This window comes from Humulus lupulus, chromosome 9, assembly GCF_963169125.1.
Source record: "Humulus lupulus chromosome 9, drHumLupu1.1, whole genome shotgun sequence".
In the NCBI taxonomy this organism is placed as follows: Eukaryota; Viridiplantae; Streptophyta; class Magnoliopsida; order Rosales; family Cannabaceae; genus Humulus; species Humulus lupulus.
In genome coordinates this window covers 37,223,232-37,244,738 of record NC_084801.1, presented here as the reverse complement: position 1 = coordinate 37,244,738, position 21,507 = coordinate 37,223,232, and the positions used below count along the sequence as shown (strand labels likewise).

At 40.0% G+C, this 21,507-nt stretch overlaps 1 protein-coding gene across 1 annotated transcript in view; it reads left to right on the top strand.

The window, feature by feature from the left end:
* Positions 1-20,450, top strand: part of LOC133799618 (uncharacterized mitochondrial protein AtMg00810-like) — a 43,292-nt gene extending 22,842 nt beyond the window's left edge. Inside the window, exons 2-3 of the mRNA XM_062237617.1 lie at positions 19,612-20,178; positions 20,263-20,450. Of these exons, the coding sequence (XP_062093601.1) occupies positions 19,612-20,178; positions 20,263-20,450 (755 nt within the window). The remainder of the gene's footprint in view (positions 1-19,611; positions 20,179-20,262) is intronic.
* The last annotated feature ends 1,057 nt before the right edge of the window (positions 20,451-21,507 follow it).

Here is a 21,507-nt window from a genome sequence, read left to right as displayed (position 1 = left end):
AACCATACTGAGTGACCGACAAGCAAGTCACTATGGGGCTCGGTGCCCATAGCCATGTAACGAAACCGTTACCTGGGTTTTCCTGCAATGGCTCTATCAGATGAGTGACTGATGGGTAGTCACTAGCTTAAACAGATGAGTGACTGCTGGGTAAGTCACTAACTTAAATAGATGAGTTACTGCTAGGTAAGTCACTAGCTTAAACAGATGAGAGACTGATGGGCAAGTCTCTAACTTAACAGATGAGTGACTGATGGGTAAGTCACACAAGCACTTTTAATTTTCATCGAACTTGAGGTCGGTCAGGCATTAATGCTCTTGTTGAGTCATCTATTGCAGAATGTCAATTAGATCTAATCTTTTATCGGCCCTGCGTTCATGACGCTTATGCCGTTACTGGCTCCCAAGTCGGTAACACACGACCAATGCCAAATCTGAGTGATCAGGGCCATGCACAAGTAAGCAATGCTACCAAACATATATCATATGTCTAATATCCAAATACAGGGCATTCCGCATGCTTACTTAACAATAACTAGCACAATTAAGATCATGCATACACACAAAGGCTTAAGCTCTGAACAATCTCATATTCAATATTCATGGCATGCCCTAATCACATGTTTCTCGTGCACCACATGCATCATATTTAAACATCCAACATGCATCAAGAATAACCATGCATGTCACATATGGGGTGCAGTTTTCTTACCTCAGGTTCGAGCAAGAACTAGTAAAAGAACGACCCTTGAGAATGATCAATCCTTTGATCCTTTAGCGGTCACCTAGTCATAACCAAATATGGAATCCCATCAATAAAATAAATCATAAAAAGGTTTATAATCTAAAACCTCACTCCCGGGATCCATCCCACACTCTCGGGACTCTTAATCTACCCAACGGGGTAAAGGAACCAACCCCTGAGCCTTAAAAGTCATCCCGAGCCCTAAAAATAGGTTGCTAGAAAATTCACTAGCACTGGGGCGCTGCCTAGGGGTGCTGGGGCGCTGCCCCAAAGTCAGAGAGCCCCGGAATCAGCCATGCCTAGCGCTGGGGCGCCATCAGCAAACCAGAGAAAATTCTGGTCTTCTCCCCTGCGATTTCCCTCTGAAACCAAGTCTCAAAACCAATCCCAAACATCATCAAAACATCAAATTCAACCCCCAAACCTCATCTACATCACACCCTCATCAAAACCCAAGCAACCCAACTCAAGAACTTCCATTAATTCCCAACTAACACATCAAAATCCTCAACTGAAAACTTATTAGAAAAAACAGGGTAAAGCTTAAGTTCTTGAATGAAACCTTACCTCAAGTTGGATTTAGACCCCCCCTTCAATGGATGAACTAAGGTCCTAAGCTCCCACCTTTGATCTTCAAGTTGGCTTCAAAAATTCCAAAGGATGAAAGAGGAGAAATGGTGTACGGGTGAGGGAGAGAGATGAGGATGATGATGCTCTATTTTTACACTTCCACAGCCTTCTAAACTTGAAGGGCTAATATATATCTTAGGGGGTGAAAAGACCATTTTTCCCCTAGGTCCAATAAAGGCTTCTAAAGACTCCCAAGGGTAAAATCGTCCTTTCCTGCCTATCTCGTTAATTATAATTAACACCCTCCAATTCCCGTTATTCTCAATATTCTCAAACACCAATAATTCACATCCCGTTACCCTCTAATTCCCGGCAACGTTCTAATCACCAAATTACCCCGAGACTCACTCCGAGCCCCGAACTTAATCCCGTTATGACTAGACTGAAAACTGCATTCCATGATCGTCTCATGCCAAATGGCTCGAACCGATCCACATATAATGTGGTATTATTTATAATTCACCCACATGCACGAAAATACGCAATCACGCCCTCAACGGGCCAAATTACCAAAATGCCTTTATAATTAAAAATGAACCCATATGCATGCATTTATCATCATATAATAATATAATTCACATAAACATGTATATAATCATTAAATAGCATAATAAATCAATTATGGCCCTCCCGGCCTCCTAATCAAGGTCCTAAACCTTATTAGGAAATTTGGGTCATTACAGAGGCAGTTGGGGCATGGGCTTGTGTGAGGGAGCTTTTGGGCTTCACAAATGACACTTTTAAATTCTTTTATTTTTCAGTTTTGCCACTTTCTTTTCTATCTTTTTCTTGTCTTTTCAAGTACCCACAATACAACAATTTCCTATAAAATAAAATAAAATAAAATCATAATAAAATATTTTCACATATAAAATAATTCATATTAATTCTTTGAGAATATTAATTAAAACTTAATTTAATTTAACATTTAAGATCAATACACGTGCATTTTTATTACTAATCACACAACACTAATTCAAATAATTAAACTACAACATATTACAATAAAATATCTATAAAAACATATAAAAATCTAATTTTTTTTACAATAAGACTAATAAATTCAAAATTACTTAAAAACATAATAAATTACTTAAAAATTCAAATACTAAGCAAAAATTAACATTCAAAATGTGGTAAAATAACTCTATTTTGTAGAGTTATCAACAAATGGCATTTTTAGGACATATTGTGAGCAAGGATGGTATAAAAGTTGACCCAATAAAGATTGAAGCTTTAAAATATTGGTAACAACCGAAGAATGCTTCAGAGGTGAGAAGTTTCAGTGGGTTGGCAGGATATTACAAGAAATTTGTAGAATGGTTTTCAAAGATTGTCACGCCATTGACGGAATTTACCAAGAAAGGAATAAAGTTTGTATGGACTAAGGATTGTGAGTGGAGCTTTTAGGAGTTGGAGGATAGGCTTATTACGACAGCTGTATTAAGTCTGCCTATAGATAATGAAAAGTTTGTATTATAATGTGACGCGTTGAAACAAGGATTTGGTTGTGTATTGATGCAAGCACAGAAGGTGATCACATATGCATCTAGACAGCTAAGGAGTATGAGCAGCGCTTCCCAATACATGACTTAGAATTGGCAGCAGTAGTGTTTGCATTGAAGATACGACGACACTATCACTATGGGGAGAAATGTGAGATTTATACTAACCATAAGAGCTTGAAATAATTCTTTACCAAAAAGGATTTAAATATGAGGCAACGATGGTGGTTGGAATCGGTCAAAGACTACAATTGTTAAATATTGTATCATCTGGGTAAGGCGAATATGATAGCCGACACTCTAAGTCGCAGGAACCAAGGGAAAGTAATGGCTATAAGACAAGTATATGCTAAATTGATGGAAGAAATAGAACGAGCGGGTATAGAGTTGTTCGTGGGGGGATTAGTAAACCTGACTCTACATTTGGCTCTGTTATACAAAAGTATAAACAAGGGATTCAAGATGGAAGTAACAAGGATTTCACCCTTAGTGATAGTGAGACAGTGAGGTACAAGGATCGAATATGTGTGCCTACGGAACCAGAGGTTAAGAAGGAGATTCTTGATGAAGCAAATACTACTCATTCATTACATCCAGGGACTACAAAAATGTACCAAGATTTGAAGATGTTATATTGGTGGCCTGGAATGAAGAAGGACATAGTGGAGTATGTCACTAGGTTCCTTACGTGCCAGCAAGTTAAAGCAGAGCACCAAAGTCACCCCCCCCCCCCCAATTTGTTACAACAGTTAAATATCCCATAATGGAAATGGGAATAGATTGTTATGGACTTCGTGGTAGGGTTACCTAAGACCACAAAGCAACATGATTCAGTCTGGGAGATCATTGATAGATTTATGAAATATGCACACTTTATACTTGTTAGAACAATGTATACAACAGAGCAGTATGCGGAGCTTTATGTGCAGGAAATTGTGAGACTTCATGGAGTACTAAAGTCGGTAGTTTTGGATAGGGACCCAAAATTCACATGCAAGTTTTTGGAAGGATTACATAAGTGATGGGTACTAAGTGGAAGTTCAGTACAGCATTCCATCCTCAGACAGATGGACAAACGGAAAGAACAATACAGAATCTAGAAAACATGCTTAGACCATGTGTATTGGATTTCAATGGGTCATGGAGCAAGTATCTTCCATTGATAGAGTTCTCATATAACAATAGCTATCAGTCAACTTTTGGAGTAGCACCGTACGAGATGCTCTATGGAAGAAAGTGTAGATTGCCAATTCATTTAGGATGAAATGGGCAAAAGTAAGTATGTTGGCCCGAAACTGGTACGAAAATCGGACAAGTGGCTTATAGTTTAGCCATGCCTCCAGTTCTAGGAGGAGTGTACAATGTTTTTCATGTGTCCATGTTACGTAAGTATGTCTCGGATCCATCACATATTCTTAGTTATGAGACGTTGAATGTGCAAGAAGACCTTTCTTACGAAGAAAAGCCAATTAAGATTTTGGAAAAGAAGAAAAAAGTGTTATAGAATAAGACGATCGGGTTAGTCAAGGTTCTTTGGAGGAACAACTCAGTAGAAGATGAAACATGGGAGTTGGAATCGGCTACGTTGGAGCAATACCCAGAATTGTTCAAGTAAATTTCGATGACGAAATTTCTTTAAGGAGGTGATAGTTGTAATATCTGCTCCCGTTAGTGAGGGGTATTTTGGTAATCTGGCGTAGGCCAGGGTATTATGGTAATTTATATATTTTATGTGATACATGATTTAAGCTATGATATGTATGTTTGATTTTATATGAATTTTTCAGCCTATCCACACACATGTTTCTTCAAGTATTAGGGGCTAAAATGTGATAGTAGTTGATTAATAGGGGTTAAAGTAGAAATATGAGTTTTATGGTATAAAGTGTAATTAAGGAAAATCAAAACTATTAGCTTTGATAGAAATTACAAAAATGGGCTTAAGTATTTACTGAGGAAAAGTTAGAGAGTAGGGATAGTATGGTAATTGGACTTTATATGATTTATTATCATAAATAAATAAAATATTGGGAATTAGGTCTAGGTTTGATACGATAGTAAAAAAATTCTCATTTACAATACGCGATAGAGTATAGAGCAAGAACATCTCTCTAGTTCTTGATATGGGTCTTTGAGGCTTAGAAATTCGGAGGAGGATGTGGAATTAATGGTTTGGTGGACTAAGGATCACACAAAGGAACTAAGGAATTGAGGATTCTGCCTGAGATATTGATAGGTAAATTCTTTGAACTTTGTTATTTGAGTCTATGATAGATTTAGGTTTTTGATGTTGAGAAAGAGATTTAATTGTATTTTATGATTATGAATGTTTATTAGTTTAGGATTGATTATATTTAGGTTTTAAGGTTTAGAAACAAGCTAGGATGACTGATTTTGTGTTTTGGGATAGAACTTTGCGATTTAGGTCAATTTCTAGGTTTAAAAATCGCATCTGTGATTTCCAAAAAAAAAAAGGGACTAGCGCGAGCGCGCCTAGCCCTGGCGCGAGCGCGCTGCCAGCCTAGAAAGTCGAAACTCTCTGTGGGCGCAACTGCGCCGGTTGCCCAGATTTGCTATATTTTTGTTCAAGTGCACCATTTTGTTATATATTGGTACCTTTTGGTTTGTGGTTTTATGAAATAGGGTTTATGACTTTCTTAAAAATGTTTTGGGTATGAATTAGCCTTAATAGGGACATGAGTGTGTTTTAGTAGGGTTTTGGTTTAGTTTAAGTTTTTGAAAGCTTTGATGTTAAGTGACATGTTTAGGCTAGCTAAGGATACTTTAAGGGACGCGTTAGTGTGTGTGGATCGCTGTTGCTATCGAGATAAGAAGAGTGAACACCTGCACACAAGGTGTACGCTTGACATACTCTTAACAGTAGAATTTTTATGTTTAAATTACATATGCTTGATGTATGGTTATGCTAGTGAATGTTACATGTTTTAAGTAGTTTACGATAAATTTTACTTATGTTGATACTTGTATGTGTGATATGTTGCTTGGCATGCTTATGTTCTTAAATGCATGTCTATGTTACAAGTTAGCATGCCTATGATATGTTGGAAGTGCATGCATATGTTCTTATGTGCTTAAAAGCACTAGGTTTATTTTGCTTTAGATATGACTATTGTTTAATGTTAATATTCATAAATTAATTGTCTAATGTTGTTTTGAATTGAATTATGTTCTTGGGTAGTTTAAAGGGGGTTGTGTCCTACACAACTCTTCTTGCTGGGCTTTGGCTCATGGGTACTTTGTGTTGCAATAAAGGCAAGGATGTGGGTATTGTACAATGACTTGGAGAGCTTTGGCAGAGGGTGTACACGTCAAGGATTTAACGACCGTATGGGGTCAGGCCTATTAGAATTTTTTTTTTATTGAATTTGAATAAAGTTTTAAGTTTTATTGTTAGTTTCAAATGTTTGTTTTATTTTATTTATTTACAATAACTACAAAACCCCGGAGTTCCTTTTCTTTTTAAATGTTCGGTTTGTTAGTCGCATTTGGTTTCTTTTATAAGAAAAGGTGTTTTATTTTAAAATTATTTATTGTATGGGTCAGTTAACATCTCAAGAAATTGGAACGTTTCAGTGAAGCCTTGCTATCTGCTTGTCATATTTTGAATCATATTCCCATGAAGAAAAACAATATCTCTCCACATGAGTTATGGAAAGGAAAGAAACCAAACATTGGTTATCTTAAAGTGTGGAGGTGTCTTGCTTATTGCAAGAACACGGATCCTAAAAGAACTAAGTTAGGTCCAAGGGCTGTAAGATGTGCATTTGTGGGTTATGCCCAAAATAGCAAAACTTATAGATTATTAGACTTCGAGTCTAATGTGATAATTTAATCAAGGGAGGTTTAGTTCTTTGAGAACATGTCATGTGATGACAACCAGTTAATAGAACCAACTCAAATTAGAGAGCCTCTAGAGGAGACTTCTAAAATGGTTGGTGAGTAACCTCAATTTCCTAGAATGAGCCAAAGGCTCAAAGATTTGGGATAAAGTGAGAAGTGTTCTCAAATAGAGACAATATACATTGTAGAAGGTAATAATGAGGAACTCACTTGAACATATCCAATAATACTTCAAATAGAAGATGATCTCAAAACTTTCAATAAAGTTATGTCCTCATGGGACAACACTTTTTGGAAGGAATAAATTAATGATGAAATGGATTCAATTATGTTTAACCACACTTGGGAATTGATTGACCTTCCAAAGGGGTCAAAACCAATTGGGTGCAAATGAGTATTTAAAAGGAAATACCATACCGAAGGCACCATACAAACCTTTTAACTAGATTAGTAGCCAAAGGATTAAAACAAAAAGAGAGAATATATTACTTTGACACATATGCACCGGTACCAGGAACTACTTCTATTGGAATATTATATGTCTTATCATCTATATATAACCTTTATGTTCATCAACGGATGTCAAAACAACATTCCTAAATGGGGATCTCAAGGAAGAGGTCTATATGGAACAACCAGAGGGTTTTGTTCTTCATGAAATGAACATAAAGTTTGTAGACTTGTCAAATCATTATATGGTTTGAAACAAGCTCCAAATCAATGGCATGAGAATTTTGATAAAATCATTGTTTCAAATGGATTTTGACACAACAATGTGGACATAAGACTTGTGATGACTATGTCATATTATTGAATCTTTATATAGATGATATATTGATTTTGAGTAATTACATGAGATGAATAATGGAAACGAAGATATTTCTTTCTTCTAACTTCAAGATAAAGGACCTTGGAGAGGTGGATACTGTTGTACCCTGATTTCAGCACGAGTCCTTCATTCAGCTCGGGTACAACTGGAAAATAAATATGTGGAAGAAATAACCAAGGAATCCATTTATTATCCACATGGACAGCTTAGTTTTCACAGTGATCATGCGAGCTAGGGATGCATAGGTTGCGAAGCGCAAGCTCATGATATTCATATGGCCTCCATAGTACGAGCTCGAAGATATATTGTGTACTCACGAATCCCCAAAGACTCGGGTACTTTTATGCGATCATTTATGGCCAGCCTGTAATATTTAATGTCTCAGATATTAGGAGACCATTTATTTCGTGATCAGATCATATCCTGGTATAAATGAGAATATTTTGTATTAAATGTAATAAATATGTAAATCCGTGATTGACTCACGCGGTTGCCAAAACCTGTCCATGGAATTTCTGTATAAATACTGAGGATATTGGATAGGGAAAGGGACGATTATTCTGTAATACTAAAATTCTGCTAAAATAGAGAGAGAAAAACAATAATAATATAGACTCATGGACTAGTTGGATTTTAACCACTGAACCACATAAAAGATCTATCTTTGAGAGTTCATTTCTATTTCGATTTATTATCAAGCATTAATCAACCTTGTTATTTTCTTAATTCACTGTTGGCGAAAAACCGCGTTAACAATTTGGTGCTTTCATTGAGAGGTGAGATTAGTGCTTTCATCAAAATCCCAGTCAAATCTCATCATGGTGGTCACTAGCTCAATGCACAATAATGAGATAGAACAGCTTTGTAACGCCCTACTACCTTAGAGCCGTTACTAAGTGAGTTTAAAATAGAAATCGTGCTTTTGACTGACTCTAAGTGGTCTCAAAAAACAAAAGTGTGGATAAATCAGAATTTAAGGCTGTACTCTTTAAAAATGTTTAACTTCATTGAAAACATAAGTATAAAACATCTGGGATCCCAAAATAAGGTTTACAAAATATTTACAACTCAAAAATAGATTTACACCAGGTTAACTATCAAAAGAATGGATCAATACAGCCATTTACAAAATGCCCCCAACCAAAGCAGTCGGGCAGGCCGAACATGTACGCGCCGCCCCCATGCTCTCCATACTCATGGCCGGTTGACTGACTCCTTGCTTCTACCTGCCACACGGAGCACCCGTGAGCCGAAACCCAGCAAGAAAACCCAAATAATACATAACATATGCAATTCATATAGCTGGCATAATTCACTGATAAATAGGAAAACCATCATAATAAACAAGCACGGCCACGCCGCCCCAGAGGCCTTACCAAAGCCTGGGGTTTCGGTTCTCACCGCGAGGATAACTCATGTATCCCTTGGGTCCCACCCTGAATATAAGCATCTCATGTGATGTGTGTTACTTTCGGCCCCACAGCCGTACCCGGCCTACGCCGCACTCGGCCCTTGCCGTTCATTTCATTATAATCACACATATAGTACATTCAAATAATCATTCACACACATCATGATTCATTTAAGGTTAAACATTTGCACATAATACAATCTGGGGCCATGCCCTGCAATCACACAGTGGGGCCATGCCCTATTCTCGGGTGTTACGGTTTTCTTACCTGTATCCCTTGCTTTCCAATGCACCACGGTCACGAGCACAGTCCACTAGCACGAGCCTCCCCGAAATCCTAGTCACAACACACATAAAACACTTTTAATACTAACCAAGCCCAAAACCACTTCCCGGGACCAATCCCGTACTCCCGGGACCTCTAAAACCTGAAACAACACCCCGGTGACATCCCCCGAACCCCCGGAGCAAAGGCCTAAAATTTCCAAAAATGACATCCTGAAATTGGCCTTGTGCCGCGGCACCCAGCAAGTCAGGGGCTCCCTCGCCGCGGCACGAAAAACTTGTGCCGCGGCACGCCTTCGCAGCCCAGAATTCTGGGTTTTTCCTTCGCGTTTTTGCGAGCTTCAACCTCTCCAAATCACCCCCAAATCAATACCTAAACCCCAAAACTCAAATCCAAACTTCATATGAACAATCTAACAACCTATAGACACTAGAAACAAGATCAAAACATCAACACACCCAAGATCCACACCTTTGTTCTTAAATTTCAGCAACTAACCCAAAACTCAACAATGCTTAGCTTAGGCATTTAAATTCCTCAAATCAAAACAAAACCCAAACTTAAATATGTATAAAACCCTTACCTAAAATGGAGAATCAACACAAAGCTTCCTTGATTTCCTCCTAGGTTCCCACTTCTCCTTCTCTTCTTCTTCTTTTCTTTTTGCTTGCCCTAGCCTTTCTCTCCTCTTCTTTTCCTTCTCTTCTAATTTTATCAAAACACTAAATGATCCAATGCCCAAACCGTATACCCCATATACCCAGCTGAAACTTGCCTATTTGCCTTGCCAAAAGACCAAATTACCCCTTCCTACTATTCCTTCTTAGCTAAACCTTCAAGGGCACTTAAGTCTTTACACTTTCATTTCAATTCTACCACTTTCTATCTTAAAACTTGTTACCCACAGCAGTTACAAACGGTTACCCAGGTTACCCAATTACCAATAACTAACCACTCATTCTCAACTCAACTTATAAGATTCCCGAAGTACCCCTAGGCTCCTCCCGAGCCGGGTACAACATCCCGTTGTAACTTTTAGACTAACTGGCTCACTAGGACCATCTCGATGCGTGCATCCTGATAATAACATCACACTCACATGGCACGATTACATAATACAATTATCACAGTTGTGCTCTAAAATGGCCAAATTACAATCATGCTCATTCTAAGACAATCAGGTCTACATGCATACTAATTCACATAGTCATGCATCTCAAATAATCAGATAGTCATATAACGTGCAATAAGTCATAATCATGCATTAAATTCATAAAAGTCACACACAGAATCCCATTATGCCCTCCAGGCACACTACTCCAGGCCCTTAAGCCTAAATAGCGAATTTGGGGTCGTTACAAGCTTGGTGGGCAGGAGGCCCCTCATATCGCTGTTTCAAACGAGCATGGCCAAGAAGTCCAGCAACGTCAGGGAAAGCAACTGGTGGGCCACGGCGATACTGGGAGTTCGGCGTCATTGCCACTGAATCCAAATCCAGATTACATAACTGCGGTTGAATTGGAAAATATACAGTTAAGAAGCCACCTTGCCAAGGAAAACAAGCAAATTGAGGAGATTTTGGCTCGGTTACCCCTCTTCCAACCAACGTTAATGTCAGAAAGAGGCAAAGTGGGTCTCATAAGTCCCACAGGAATAACCGATCCAAATCAAGTTGGTCAGTCAGAACTGCTACCCCAAGTTCTGTACTTGCGGCGCAAGACTGTCGAAATGCTCAACCTAGTGGCCCTTAGAGTGGTCATCAGCACATCAGTCGATCGGTTAGAACCACGACCCTAAGTTTGGTGCCTCCATCGCATGCGCCTAGGAATACCCATGGCAACCCACGAGGAGGGGCTGGAATAGGTTCACAGAGGCAAAATGTTCCAGCCAACCCTCCTGTGTCACGATTGGATCGTCAGATGTAGAGAGCTAGAAATGATGGGGCAGAATAGAGGCGGGCTAATTTAGTTCACCCTGATGGGACAAGGATTGCCTCGCCAGTCACCCATAAGATATCTGACGCTGCCTCATCCTACACAGGACACTCCTGCTTATGGAGACAGCAGAAGAAATCCTCCTCCATCTGCCTGTACCTATGTTCCATGGACACGTGTTGAAAATCCAGATCCTCGGCCTCGACCACGAGCTGTGAGCTTCGCAAATGGAAGTTATTGGATGAAAAGTCATCGAAGTGGTAGGTCTGAGGGTGATCTAAGGAATCATCTAAGTTCGGCTCAAAGCCCTCGATATGATCCACAACCTGATCTGTGTGATCGCCTAAATTCACAAAGAAGAAATTCAACTCGGGATGAAGGAGTCAGTTAAACTCATCAAGAGGGAGGTCCTTCCGAAGTACGTGATAACGAGAATGTCCCACAAAACCAAGCCCGAACTTGGAGGGACAAAAATTTTCCAAACGCATACGATAGGATGGGAGCTGTTGAACAGCCCCAGAATAACCTAGGGTCCAAGGACCAAACCCTCGAAAGGCTAGCCCAGATGGAAGAGCTAATGAAGAAGCTTATAATAGAGAAAGAAAAAGATGAGTGTTACTCAAAGGATGAGCTTGAGCTTTTTGCCCCGAATATTGTGAGGGCCGCATATCCAGTGGGTTTCAGGATGCCACATTTTTCAAAGTTTGACAGAGATGGGGATCCGTCTGATCACTTGGGGATGTTCAACACCATAATGATGGCCCACAATGTTGAATCCGATCTAAGGTGCCTTATATTCCCCTCGACTCTGATTGGTCCAGCTAGGCAATGGTTCAAACAATACAAGAGGCATTCAATCAGCTCGTGGAAGAGTTTTTCCACTGATTTTAAGAGAGCATTCAAGGCTTCCCAGGCAGCTTGGATTAAGGCTGACTCATTGGCTAATGTAAAGCAGCAGCCTGGTGTACCGTTGAAAGCATATCTAAGTAGGTTTTCCAATGTCGCTGTGCGAGCTAGAGATGCCAACGAAAGCTCCAAGCTCATGGCAATGAGGATGGGAATTCTTGTTGGAGGCAACCTGTGGCAAGAGTTACAGAGGAAAGGAGTTAATATTGTGGACGAGTTCTTGACACGAGCTCAAAGATGGGTTAACCTGGAAGAGGCGGGAGCTTTTGTCGCAGGAACCAGCCAAGTCCCTGTCCAGCCCGTTGGAGCGGTAACGGATGTTGTAGCTACGGCTCAAACCGTTGCCCAGAATAATGAAGGGGGAAATAATAAGAGGAAGGGAAATGGTGAGGGCGACCATAGCGGAACAAAGAAAAACAAGTCCATAGAGAAATTTAAACCGGTCTACGCAACATATACCGATCTCACGGATACTAGAGAGCGTATCTTCTTAGCTAATTCTACTCGCCTTCCATGGAAGAAGCCAGAACTGCTAAAAAACTAAAGAACGAAGAGAGATCCTTCAAAGTTTTGCCGATTCCACAATGATATCGGTCATAATACTGGTGACTGTAGACAACTGAAGGATGAGATCAAGACACTCATCAGGGCGGGACCTTTGGCCCAGTACGCCCGGAATCGAGCGACTCCCAGTCAGCCCACTGAACAAAATCCTCCGTCAGCTTCTAAGACTCCAATTAATCAAGGCGGAGCTCAGGTGAATCAGGATAATCCTCCTCCGATAACAGGAGGAGATATAGCCACCATTTCAGGAGGACCTCATCTAACATGCACGAGCAGAGGTGCCCAGAAGAGGTACATCAACGAACTGAAGTCCCATAATGGAGTCGAGTTCGTCCCGGAACAACGGTTATCAAAGCAGCAGCAATTGGAGAAACAACCAATCATTTTTACAGAGGAAGATGCCAGCCATGTCCAGTTCCCACATAACGATCCTCTGGTCATAACTGTTCAACTCGCCAACTGGAGAGTTCAGAGGACACTAGTAGACAACAAGAGCTCTGTGAGTCTACTTCTTAGGTCCACCTTAGAAAAAATGGGATTGTCTGTAACTGAGCTAAAGGCAACCTCAATGATTCTATATGGGATTTCTGGTGAAGGGTCGGCTGCCATCAGAACGATCGAATTAGTGGTAACATTGGGTGAAGGTCCACGAACTGTCTCCAAGCTGCTTGAGTTTGTGGTCATCGATTGTTCAGCCATGTACAATGCGATTTTGGGCTGACCTGCGTTGATGGCGTTTGAAGCCATAACCTCTATCCACCACCTAGCAATCAAATTCCCTTCATCTGCTGGAATATGCACCGTCAGAGGCGATCAGCTCGCTGCCAGGGAATGCTATAGCATTTCTATGAAGGGAAAGTCACAACCCGGGCAGTAAGCAATGGCCATAAGTGACGAAGGTGAGGAGTCCCAAGAAGTGGAAGATGCTTGCGGGACGGAAGAACCTCAAGAAATAAAGGATAGTGATGTCGCCCCAGGTGATGATATCGACCCACGAATGGGCGAGGACAGATCAGAGCTCCAAGCTATTGAGGAGCTCGAGGAAGTAAACATTGATCCCAAAGACGCTTCAAGAGTCATTAAGATTGGGAAAAATCTTGGTGATGAAAGGAAAAAGTAGCTGGTTAAATTTTTACAAGGGAATATAGATGTTTTCACCTGGTCGCATGAAGACATGGTGGGAATAAGTCCGAGTGTGATCATGTACACTTTAAACTTGGACAAAAGCTTGCCTGCAAAATCCCAAAAACAGAGACATTTGGGAATAGTCTGAGCTGAAGCACTGGAGGAAGAAGTAGCTCGACTATTAAAGTGTGGGTTTATTCCTGAAGCAAAATACCCGATCTGGGTCACAAATCCTGTGCTGGTCCTGAAGCCAAACGGAAAGTGGAGGACCTGCATCGATTTCTCCGACCTGAACAAAGCTTGTCCTAAAGATTGCTTTCCACTACCGAGGATTGATCAGTTGGTAGATGCCACCGCAGGACACGAGCTCATGTCCTTCATGGATGTGTATTTTAGATATAACCAGATCACTATGAATCCTGCGGACCAAGAGCATACTAGCTTTATGACTCCAACTAATGTATATTGTTATAAAGTTATGCCCTTCGGACTAAAGAATGCTGGAGCTACCTACCAATAGTTAGTCAACAAAATGTTTGTTGGTCAGATCGGGAAAAATATGGAAGTGTATGTCAATGATATGCTAGTCAAATCCAAGACTGCCGATAACCATGTATCCGATCTGAATGAATGTTTTGAGATCTTTAGGAGGTATAATATGAGACTGAATCCCCAGAGGTGTACTTTCGGAGTGGCATCGGGAAAATTTCTAGGATTCATAGTCAATACAAGGGGGATAGAGGTGAACCCTAATAAAATCATATCATTGTTGGAAATACCCTCACCTAGGTCGCGTAAAGAAGTTTAGAGTCTGACTAGAAAGGTGGTAGCCCTGAACCGTTTTATTTCAAAATCCACTGACAAGTGCTTGCCGTTCTACAACTTGCTCAGAGGAAACAATAAATTTGAATGGATTAAGGAGTGTGAGCAGGCATTCCTCGACCTAAAAACACACTTAGACGAGCCCCCAATATTGCCTAAGCCTATGTCTGGAGAACCTCTATTCCTTTATTTGGCTGTGACAGAAAGTGCAGTCAGTGCCGTGTTAGTTTGAGAAGAAGACCGGGCTAAAAAACCGGTGTATTACATAAGCAAGAGACTTCTCAGAGCTGAACCACGATATCCACTGATAGAAAAGATGGCATTCTGTCTAATATTGGCTTCTAGGAAGCTTAGACCATATTTCCAGTCCCATCAATCCACGTCATGACCGACCAACCTTTAAGGCAGGTATTGCAAAAACCTGAAACGTCAAGACATCTTTTAAAATGGGCGATTGAATTCAGCCAGTTTGAGATACTGTACGTACCACAGAACTCAATCAAAAGTCAGGCCCTTGCTGATTTCATGGCTGAATGCACCGAATTTCAAGATGAGCTTTTGAAGGAACATGTGCAGGAGTTGTGGAAAATATTCGTAGATGGGTCATCGAACGAGAATGGTCGGAGCTGGGATCATATTAATCTCTCCAGAAGGGAATAAATTCCATACAGCTCTAAGATTCAGATTCGAAGCATTTAACAACGAAGCCGAATATGAGGCCTTGCTAGCTGGACTTAGAGTGGCGAAGGAGCTCAAAGTGAGGCCGTACAGTGTTATAGCGATTCCCAGCTTGTGGTCAATCAGGTGTTGGGGGAATATCAAGCTCGAGGTACCAAGATGGTGGCTTATCTAGCTAAGGTAAAGGGGGAGCTATCAAAATTTGAGTACATTATTGTTGAACAAATACTTCGCGAACAGAACTCTAATGCTGACACTTTGGCAAGGCTTGCCACCACCAAGGAAGCTGAAACTTTGAATGTAGTGCCAGTGGAGTTCTTGGAAAGTCTGAGCGTGATAGAAAAATGGTAGAGGTCGAGATGATCGACACAAGGCCGACCTGGATGACTCCCATAGTGGAATACCTTACAACGGGAAGGCTACCTGAGGAAAGAAAGGACGCAAGAAAAATACTTTATCAAGCTCTAAGGTATGTGATAGTGGATGGTACATTATACCGACGTGGTCATTCATTGCCCCTCCTACGGTGTGTTCTGCCTGAGGATGCTAAAACCATTCTGCAAGAAGTGCATGAAGGCTTTTGTGGAGATTATGCTAGGGGGCAAAACCTAGCACTGAAAACACTGAGGCAGGGCTATTTTTGGCCCACTTTGACGAAAGATTCCATCTTGTATGTTCAGAAATGCGACAAATGCCAGCGCTTTGCCACAATTTCCTGAGTTGCTCCAGTCGAGCTAACGATGATCTCATCCTAGTGGTCATTTGCAGTCTGGGAATTGACCTAATAGGATCTTTACCTATGGGAAAGGGAGGAGTTCGTTACGCGGTAGTGGCAATCAACTATTTCACGAAATGGGCAGAGGCCGAGCCTTTGGCAACCATCACTTCGAAGAGAGTCCTGGACTTTGTGGTGAAGAATATTGTATGTCGATTTGGGCTTCCTAAAAAGATCGTGTCGGATAATGGGACCCAATTCGACAGTGATCTCTTCACTAACTTCTGTGAAAAATACGGTGCTGTAAAGAGTTTATCCTCAGTAGCATATCCACAAGCCAATGGTCAGGTCGAGGCTATGAACAAAACCCTAAAGGCGAGCCTTAAGAAGAGGTTAGACGAGGCCAAAGGAGTATGGCCCGAACAGCTCCTGCAAGTACTTTAGGCATACCGAACTTCTCACAGAACCTCCACGGGACACACTCCTTTCTCCTTAACTTTTGGAAGCGAGGTCGTCCTTCCAGTCAAAGCTAGGGTGGCTACTCACAGGCAAAAGACATATAGCCAGGAATGGAATGATGAATTACTTAACGCATCTCTCAACCTGATTGATGAGAAACGAGAGGATTTGCAGTTACAGCTCGCCCATTATCACGAAAAGTCATTTGTTACTTTAATTCTAAGGTCAAGAGACGAAGTTTTTGATTAGGCGACCTGGTCCTCCGAAGGGTCTTTTTGGAAAACAAGGATTCAAAGGACCACATTTTAGACCCGAACTAGGAAGGACCATATCAGATCGTGGAAGTTTTGCGTGAAGGAACTTTCAAGTTAGCTCAACTTAGTGGAGAAACAGTCCCACGGACCTGGAACGCCATGCACCTAAAAAAGTATTATCAGTAGTACAGTCATACATGTAAGGCTTAATTATAAAATCCATTTAATTAAATAACAGAGGATTATTGTGTAAATTTTTCTTGTTATAGTGGTTTTAAATAATTGTTCTTTATAAGGTTGTATAAGCTCATGTATTGATGTTTGTAAAAGCAACCAAGAAAGTCTCTACATTCTGGTTACTTGGGGGGCATATAACCCGAGGTGGATCAAAATAAGATTTTTGGATGAGCTTAAATTACTTAAAATCCTGGATACAACCAGGTACAAAACTATCCTGGATACAACCAGGTCAGAAACATAGAATCTTGGAAAATTGAACATTCGATGGCTTTTCTAAGAGCTCGAGATGTCAATAAACCTAGCAATAACTCAATTTTAATCATTTAAAACCCTGGATACAACCAGGTACAAAACTTTGAAAGTTGGGAAAATTGTTTAAATCAAGGATTTTTTAAAGCTCGAGTTATCAATAAACCTAACACGAACTAAGTTTAAAATATTTAAAATCCCGAATATAAGCGAGTCCAAGGCCAGATTCTTAACAGGTATGATATAAATCAACACATTAAGTTTGGATATAACCGAGCTTAAAATATTTATCCCGATCTAAAAATTGATTCCTGAAATCTCGAATGTACAAGTGTAAGAAGTCATAACTAAGAGAGATAATCAAGGAAAGATAAATAGATTAGAAGTTAGATATATAAATTAAAATCAAATTTGTCCCGAGGAGAAAAACCTTGAACTGAGCCCATGGGCAATTGTTTACAAACAAATATATATATAAAAAAAACAGAAAAGATGGTCATTGAGCCCCTCCAGGATGCTCTGAGGACGTGACCTCCTCGCCTTCCTGCTCGCCCACTGTAGAAGCATCCCCCGTTTCTGACAGTTCTAGTAAGATTTGAGCCTTGAATTTTTCAAGGTACGGTTCCCACAGTGCAGAAGCCATGAAAGAAAAGTTGCCATCCTGGTTAAAAGCCCAACAATGGTACAACATATCTTCCATGGAGGACAGTGAGGCTGCCTTTTCTTCTTTGACTGCAGACTTGGCCTTGAGCAGCTTTGCCTTGGTTTCTTCAACCTCGGTCTGGAGCTGGGCAGTTTGGGCCTAGAGAGTAGCCAAGAAGAATAGATTCACCAATAATGGAAACTCAACTCTCAACTTGTACAAATCAAGGGAAAGAGTTCAACGGGTAAGAACAAGTCATTGATAAGTGAATAGTTTCAACACTAAAACTTATGATGAGTTCCATCTGAGATGATTAGTGTTGGTTTCTACCGAGTTAGGGTTAGGCCTAGGGATTTTAATGAAGTTCAGTTGAGTGTAACAAACATCTATAAAGGTTGCAAATATGTTGTATGAACTTCACCTATGTGGACTTAGAGGTGGTGCCACCTCTCATGGGAGTTGGAGTTTCTCCCAGGAAAGTCCATGAAGAGATGATCACATGGCCATGATAGTGCTAAGCGAGAAAGTGAGAAAACAAAAGATGTGGTGGAGGTGTGTGAGGTATCACCAGTGTTATCATATGGAATACTTGGTTCAAGCTCTAAGCTACTAATAATTTCGATAATACTTTGTGGTATTTTCATTAAGATAAAGTTCAAACCGAAAGGCACTTTATTTTATGCACCAAAATTGTTTAAGCTAGAGAACGTGGCTTGTATTTAACCAAGTGGGAGATTTTTATGATTGGTTAAAAACAAATGATAAAGTGTTAAAATTCAAGCAAGGTATAAACACTTAGTAGAATTCACATAGTGTAGATGTGAATTTGAGTTTCAAATTGTACGCACTTATAAAATGCAAATTTGGGTCCAAAGTGATACATAAAAGTATCTAAGGGTTCCCAAATAGTTTGGTGGCATTTGGAGCATTTTTTGGACCTTTGGAATTGTCTAAAGTCAGAGGGGTGGCGATACGTCGCCACCCTGGAGGCGACACATCACCTATTGGCTAGGGTTAGCACGCGATGCGTCGCTTGCTATATTACGTGAAACATCGTAAATGCTCTTTATGACGTGTTTTGCAAGTATAATCCTTTTGGTTAGACCTAATGACAGTGCCTACTGTATATATGGGTCAAAACAGTGATTTGAGAGACTTGATCACTCTCTCTACCCTCATTTTCTCTCTAGCTCCAAGAATCTCTAGTTTTCTCCAAGAACTCTCCAAGAAAGTGCTTGACTTAGAAAGTTGAAGGCTTGTTCAATCTCAATCCTCATATCCTCAAGAGAAGGCCTCAAGTATCAATAGTGGTTGGGAAATAAAGTATTTGGACAGCATTTCTCAACGTGTATAAGCCTTGGTTTGTGTTTGGTTTTGCTTAAGGGTTTGCTCTAAGGATTGTTCAAAGTGGTGGTTTGCCTAGGGTTTGAAGCTTCATCAAAACTTGAAGAACACCATTGTTCTACTTGTTTTCATGTTCTTTCTTAATATTTTTTAAGTCTCTGTTAATCCAAATTTTGTGTAGATTCTATTTTTTGTGGTGTTGTTATCTCACTCTCCCCCAACAGAAACTACCTCATGGATATACACCAAAGGGGGAACTTCCTCCCAATCATGTTTGCAAGTTGCAAAAGAGTCTATATGGCTTGAAACAAGCTTCACGTCAATGGCATGCAAAACTCAGTTCAACATTACTCCAAGAAGGCTTCAAATAATCACCATCAGACCACTCTCTTTTTATTCAAAATGCTTCAGGTGTTTTCTTAGCCTTATTAGTCTATGTTGATGATATAGTTATTGCAACTAACAATGTTTCAGATCTTAATGACTTCAAACACACACTTGACATCAAGTTTAAATTGAAAGACCTTGGTCCTTCACGTTCTTTTCTTGGTCTTGAAATAGGTAGGTCCAGCAAAGGCATCTCTGTTTCACAACGTCCCTTCACTTTGCAACTTCTACAAGAATCTGGTTATATTGGTGCAAAGACTGCCTCCACACCCATGGAACCAAATATAAAGTTAAGCAAAGATGAAGGCCAACCAATATCTGATCCTACGGTGTTTAGAAGTATTATTGGGAAGCTCATATACATCACTATTACCTGGCTCAACATCAATTATGTTGTTAATCGCCTCATCCAATTTCTACAAGACCCTCGGCAGCAACATTTGTATGTTGCCCATAGGATTTTACAGTATCTCAAAGGCACTCTAGACCAAGGAATTTTCTTCTACGCCAAAGCTCTCGATCCTTTACAACTCAAAGTCTTCACTGATGCTAATTGGGGGAGCTGCATTGACACTCGGAGATCCATCTCAAGTTACTATGTGTTCCTTGGCAGGTCCCTTATCTCATGGAAATCAAATAAATAGTTCACTGTTTCTCGCTCTTTCGCTGAAGCAGAGTATCATGCCATGGAAAATGCTACATGCAAAGTCACTTGGCTCCTCGCTATGATCAAAGATTTCCAAATACCTCTCAAGGCTTCTACTGTGTTGTATTGTGACAACTCAGCCGCTATTCACATATCAGAAAACCCAGTTTTCCATGAGAGCACAAAGCACATGGAGATAGATTGTCATATTGTTTAAGAAAAGGTCTCTAATGACACCATAAAGATGATACATGTTGTCTCGAAGGATAATCTAGTTGACGTTCTAACAAAAGCTATTTTTCCTTCTCATTTCTTTAAGATAATTTCCAAGATGGGTGTTATAAATCTATACACTCTATCTTGAGGGGGAATATTAAGTTATAATTTAGTTAGGATTAGTTAGATATTCTGTTGAGTCATGGTTATTAGTTTCATATTAGTTACACTTCTGTAACCAATTCTTGTATCATTATTTGGCTTATATAAAAGGCCATTTCTATATTCATTTTGTACAGAAACATTCAACTCAATAAAGTTTTATTTCTTCCCAATTGTTGTTTCCCAAGGCTAATATGTTGCAAGCAACATATGCAGGTACACCTAGCATTGGCGGAACTATGAAGGATCCAGCCCACACGAGTATGTAAATTCAACATGGTTGGTATACAGTCTTTTGAGGCTTGCCACATGAACTTTTTAATTTTTGAAGGGAGATTCAAGCACCAAAGTCACTTCCACCATTTAGATGAGCCTGCTAAAGAATCTTGTCCTAATCCTACCTTTCTAACTGCATGCCAATATCCACTTTTGATCGTGTAATGCCCCAAGAGTCACAATGCCAAACTGACTAATGTAAGGTGTCATTAGTATTCAATGGAATTTATAAAATTGTCTTTGCTTCTTCCTTAAAGAAAGACTATGGAACTAGTTGAACATTCCATCTTCCATCTCCCAAGCATAAATCATCAAATGTGGTTGTTTTAGCAAGACACTTGGGGAAGAAAGAAAGCATAGCATAGCTATTTGTGATCCATTTATCGAAATAAATAAGAATGTTTGACTCATCCCAACTTGACATTGTGATCCCTCATAAACAGCTCATTTTCTGTAGAGTCCCAGAATGTTTACTTAGCTAGTTAGATAGTAGTAGTAGTACTAGTAGAAGCTAGTCGTAGTTATAGTATGTTTATTACTGTAGATTTTGGTTCAAGCCGGGATTTAGTTGAACACTCGTAGCAACACTTATAGATTTTATAAGTTTAACCTATAGTTTA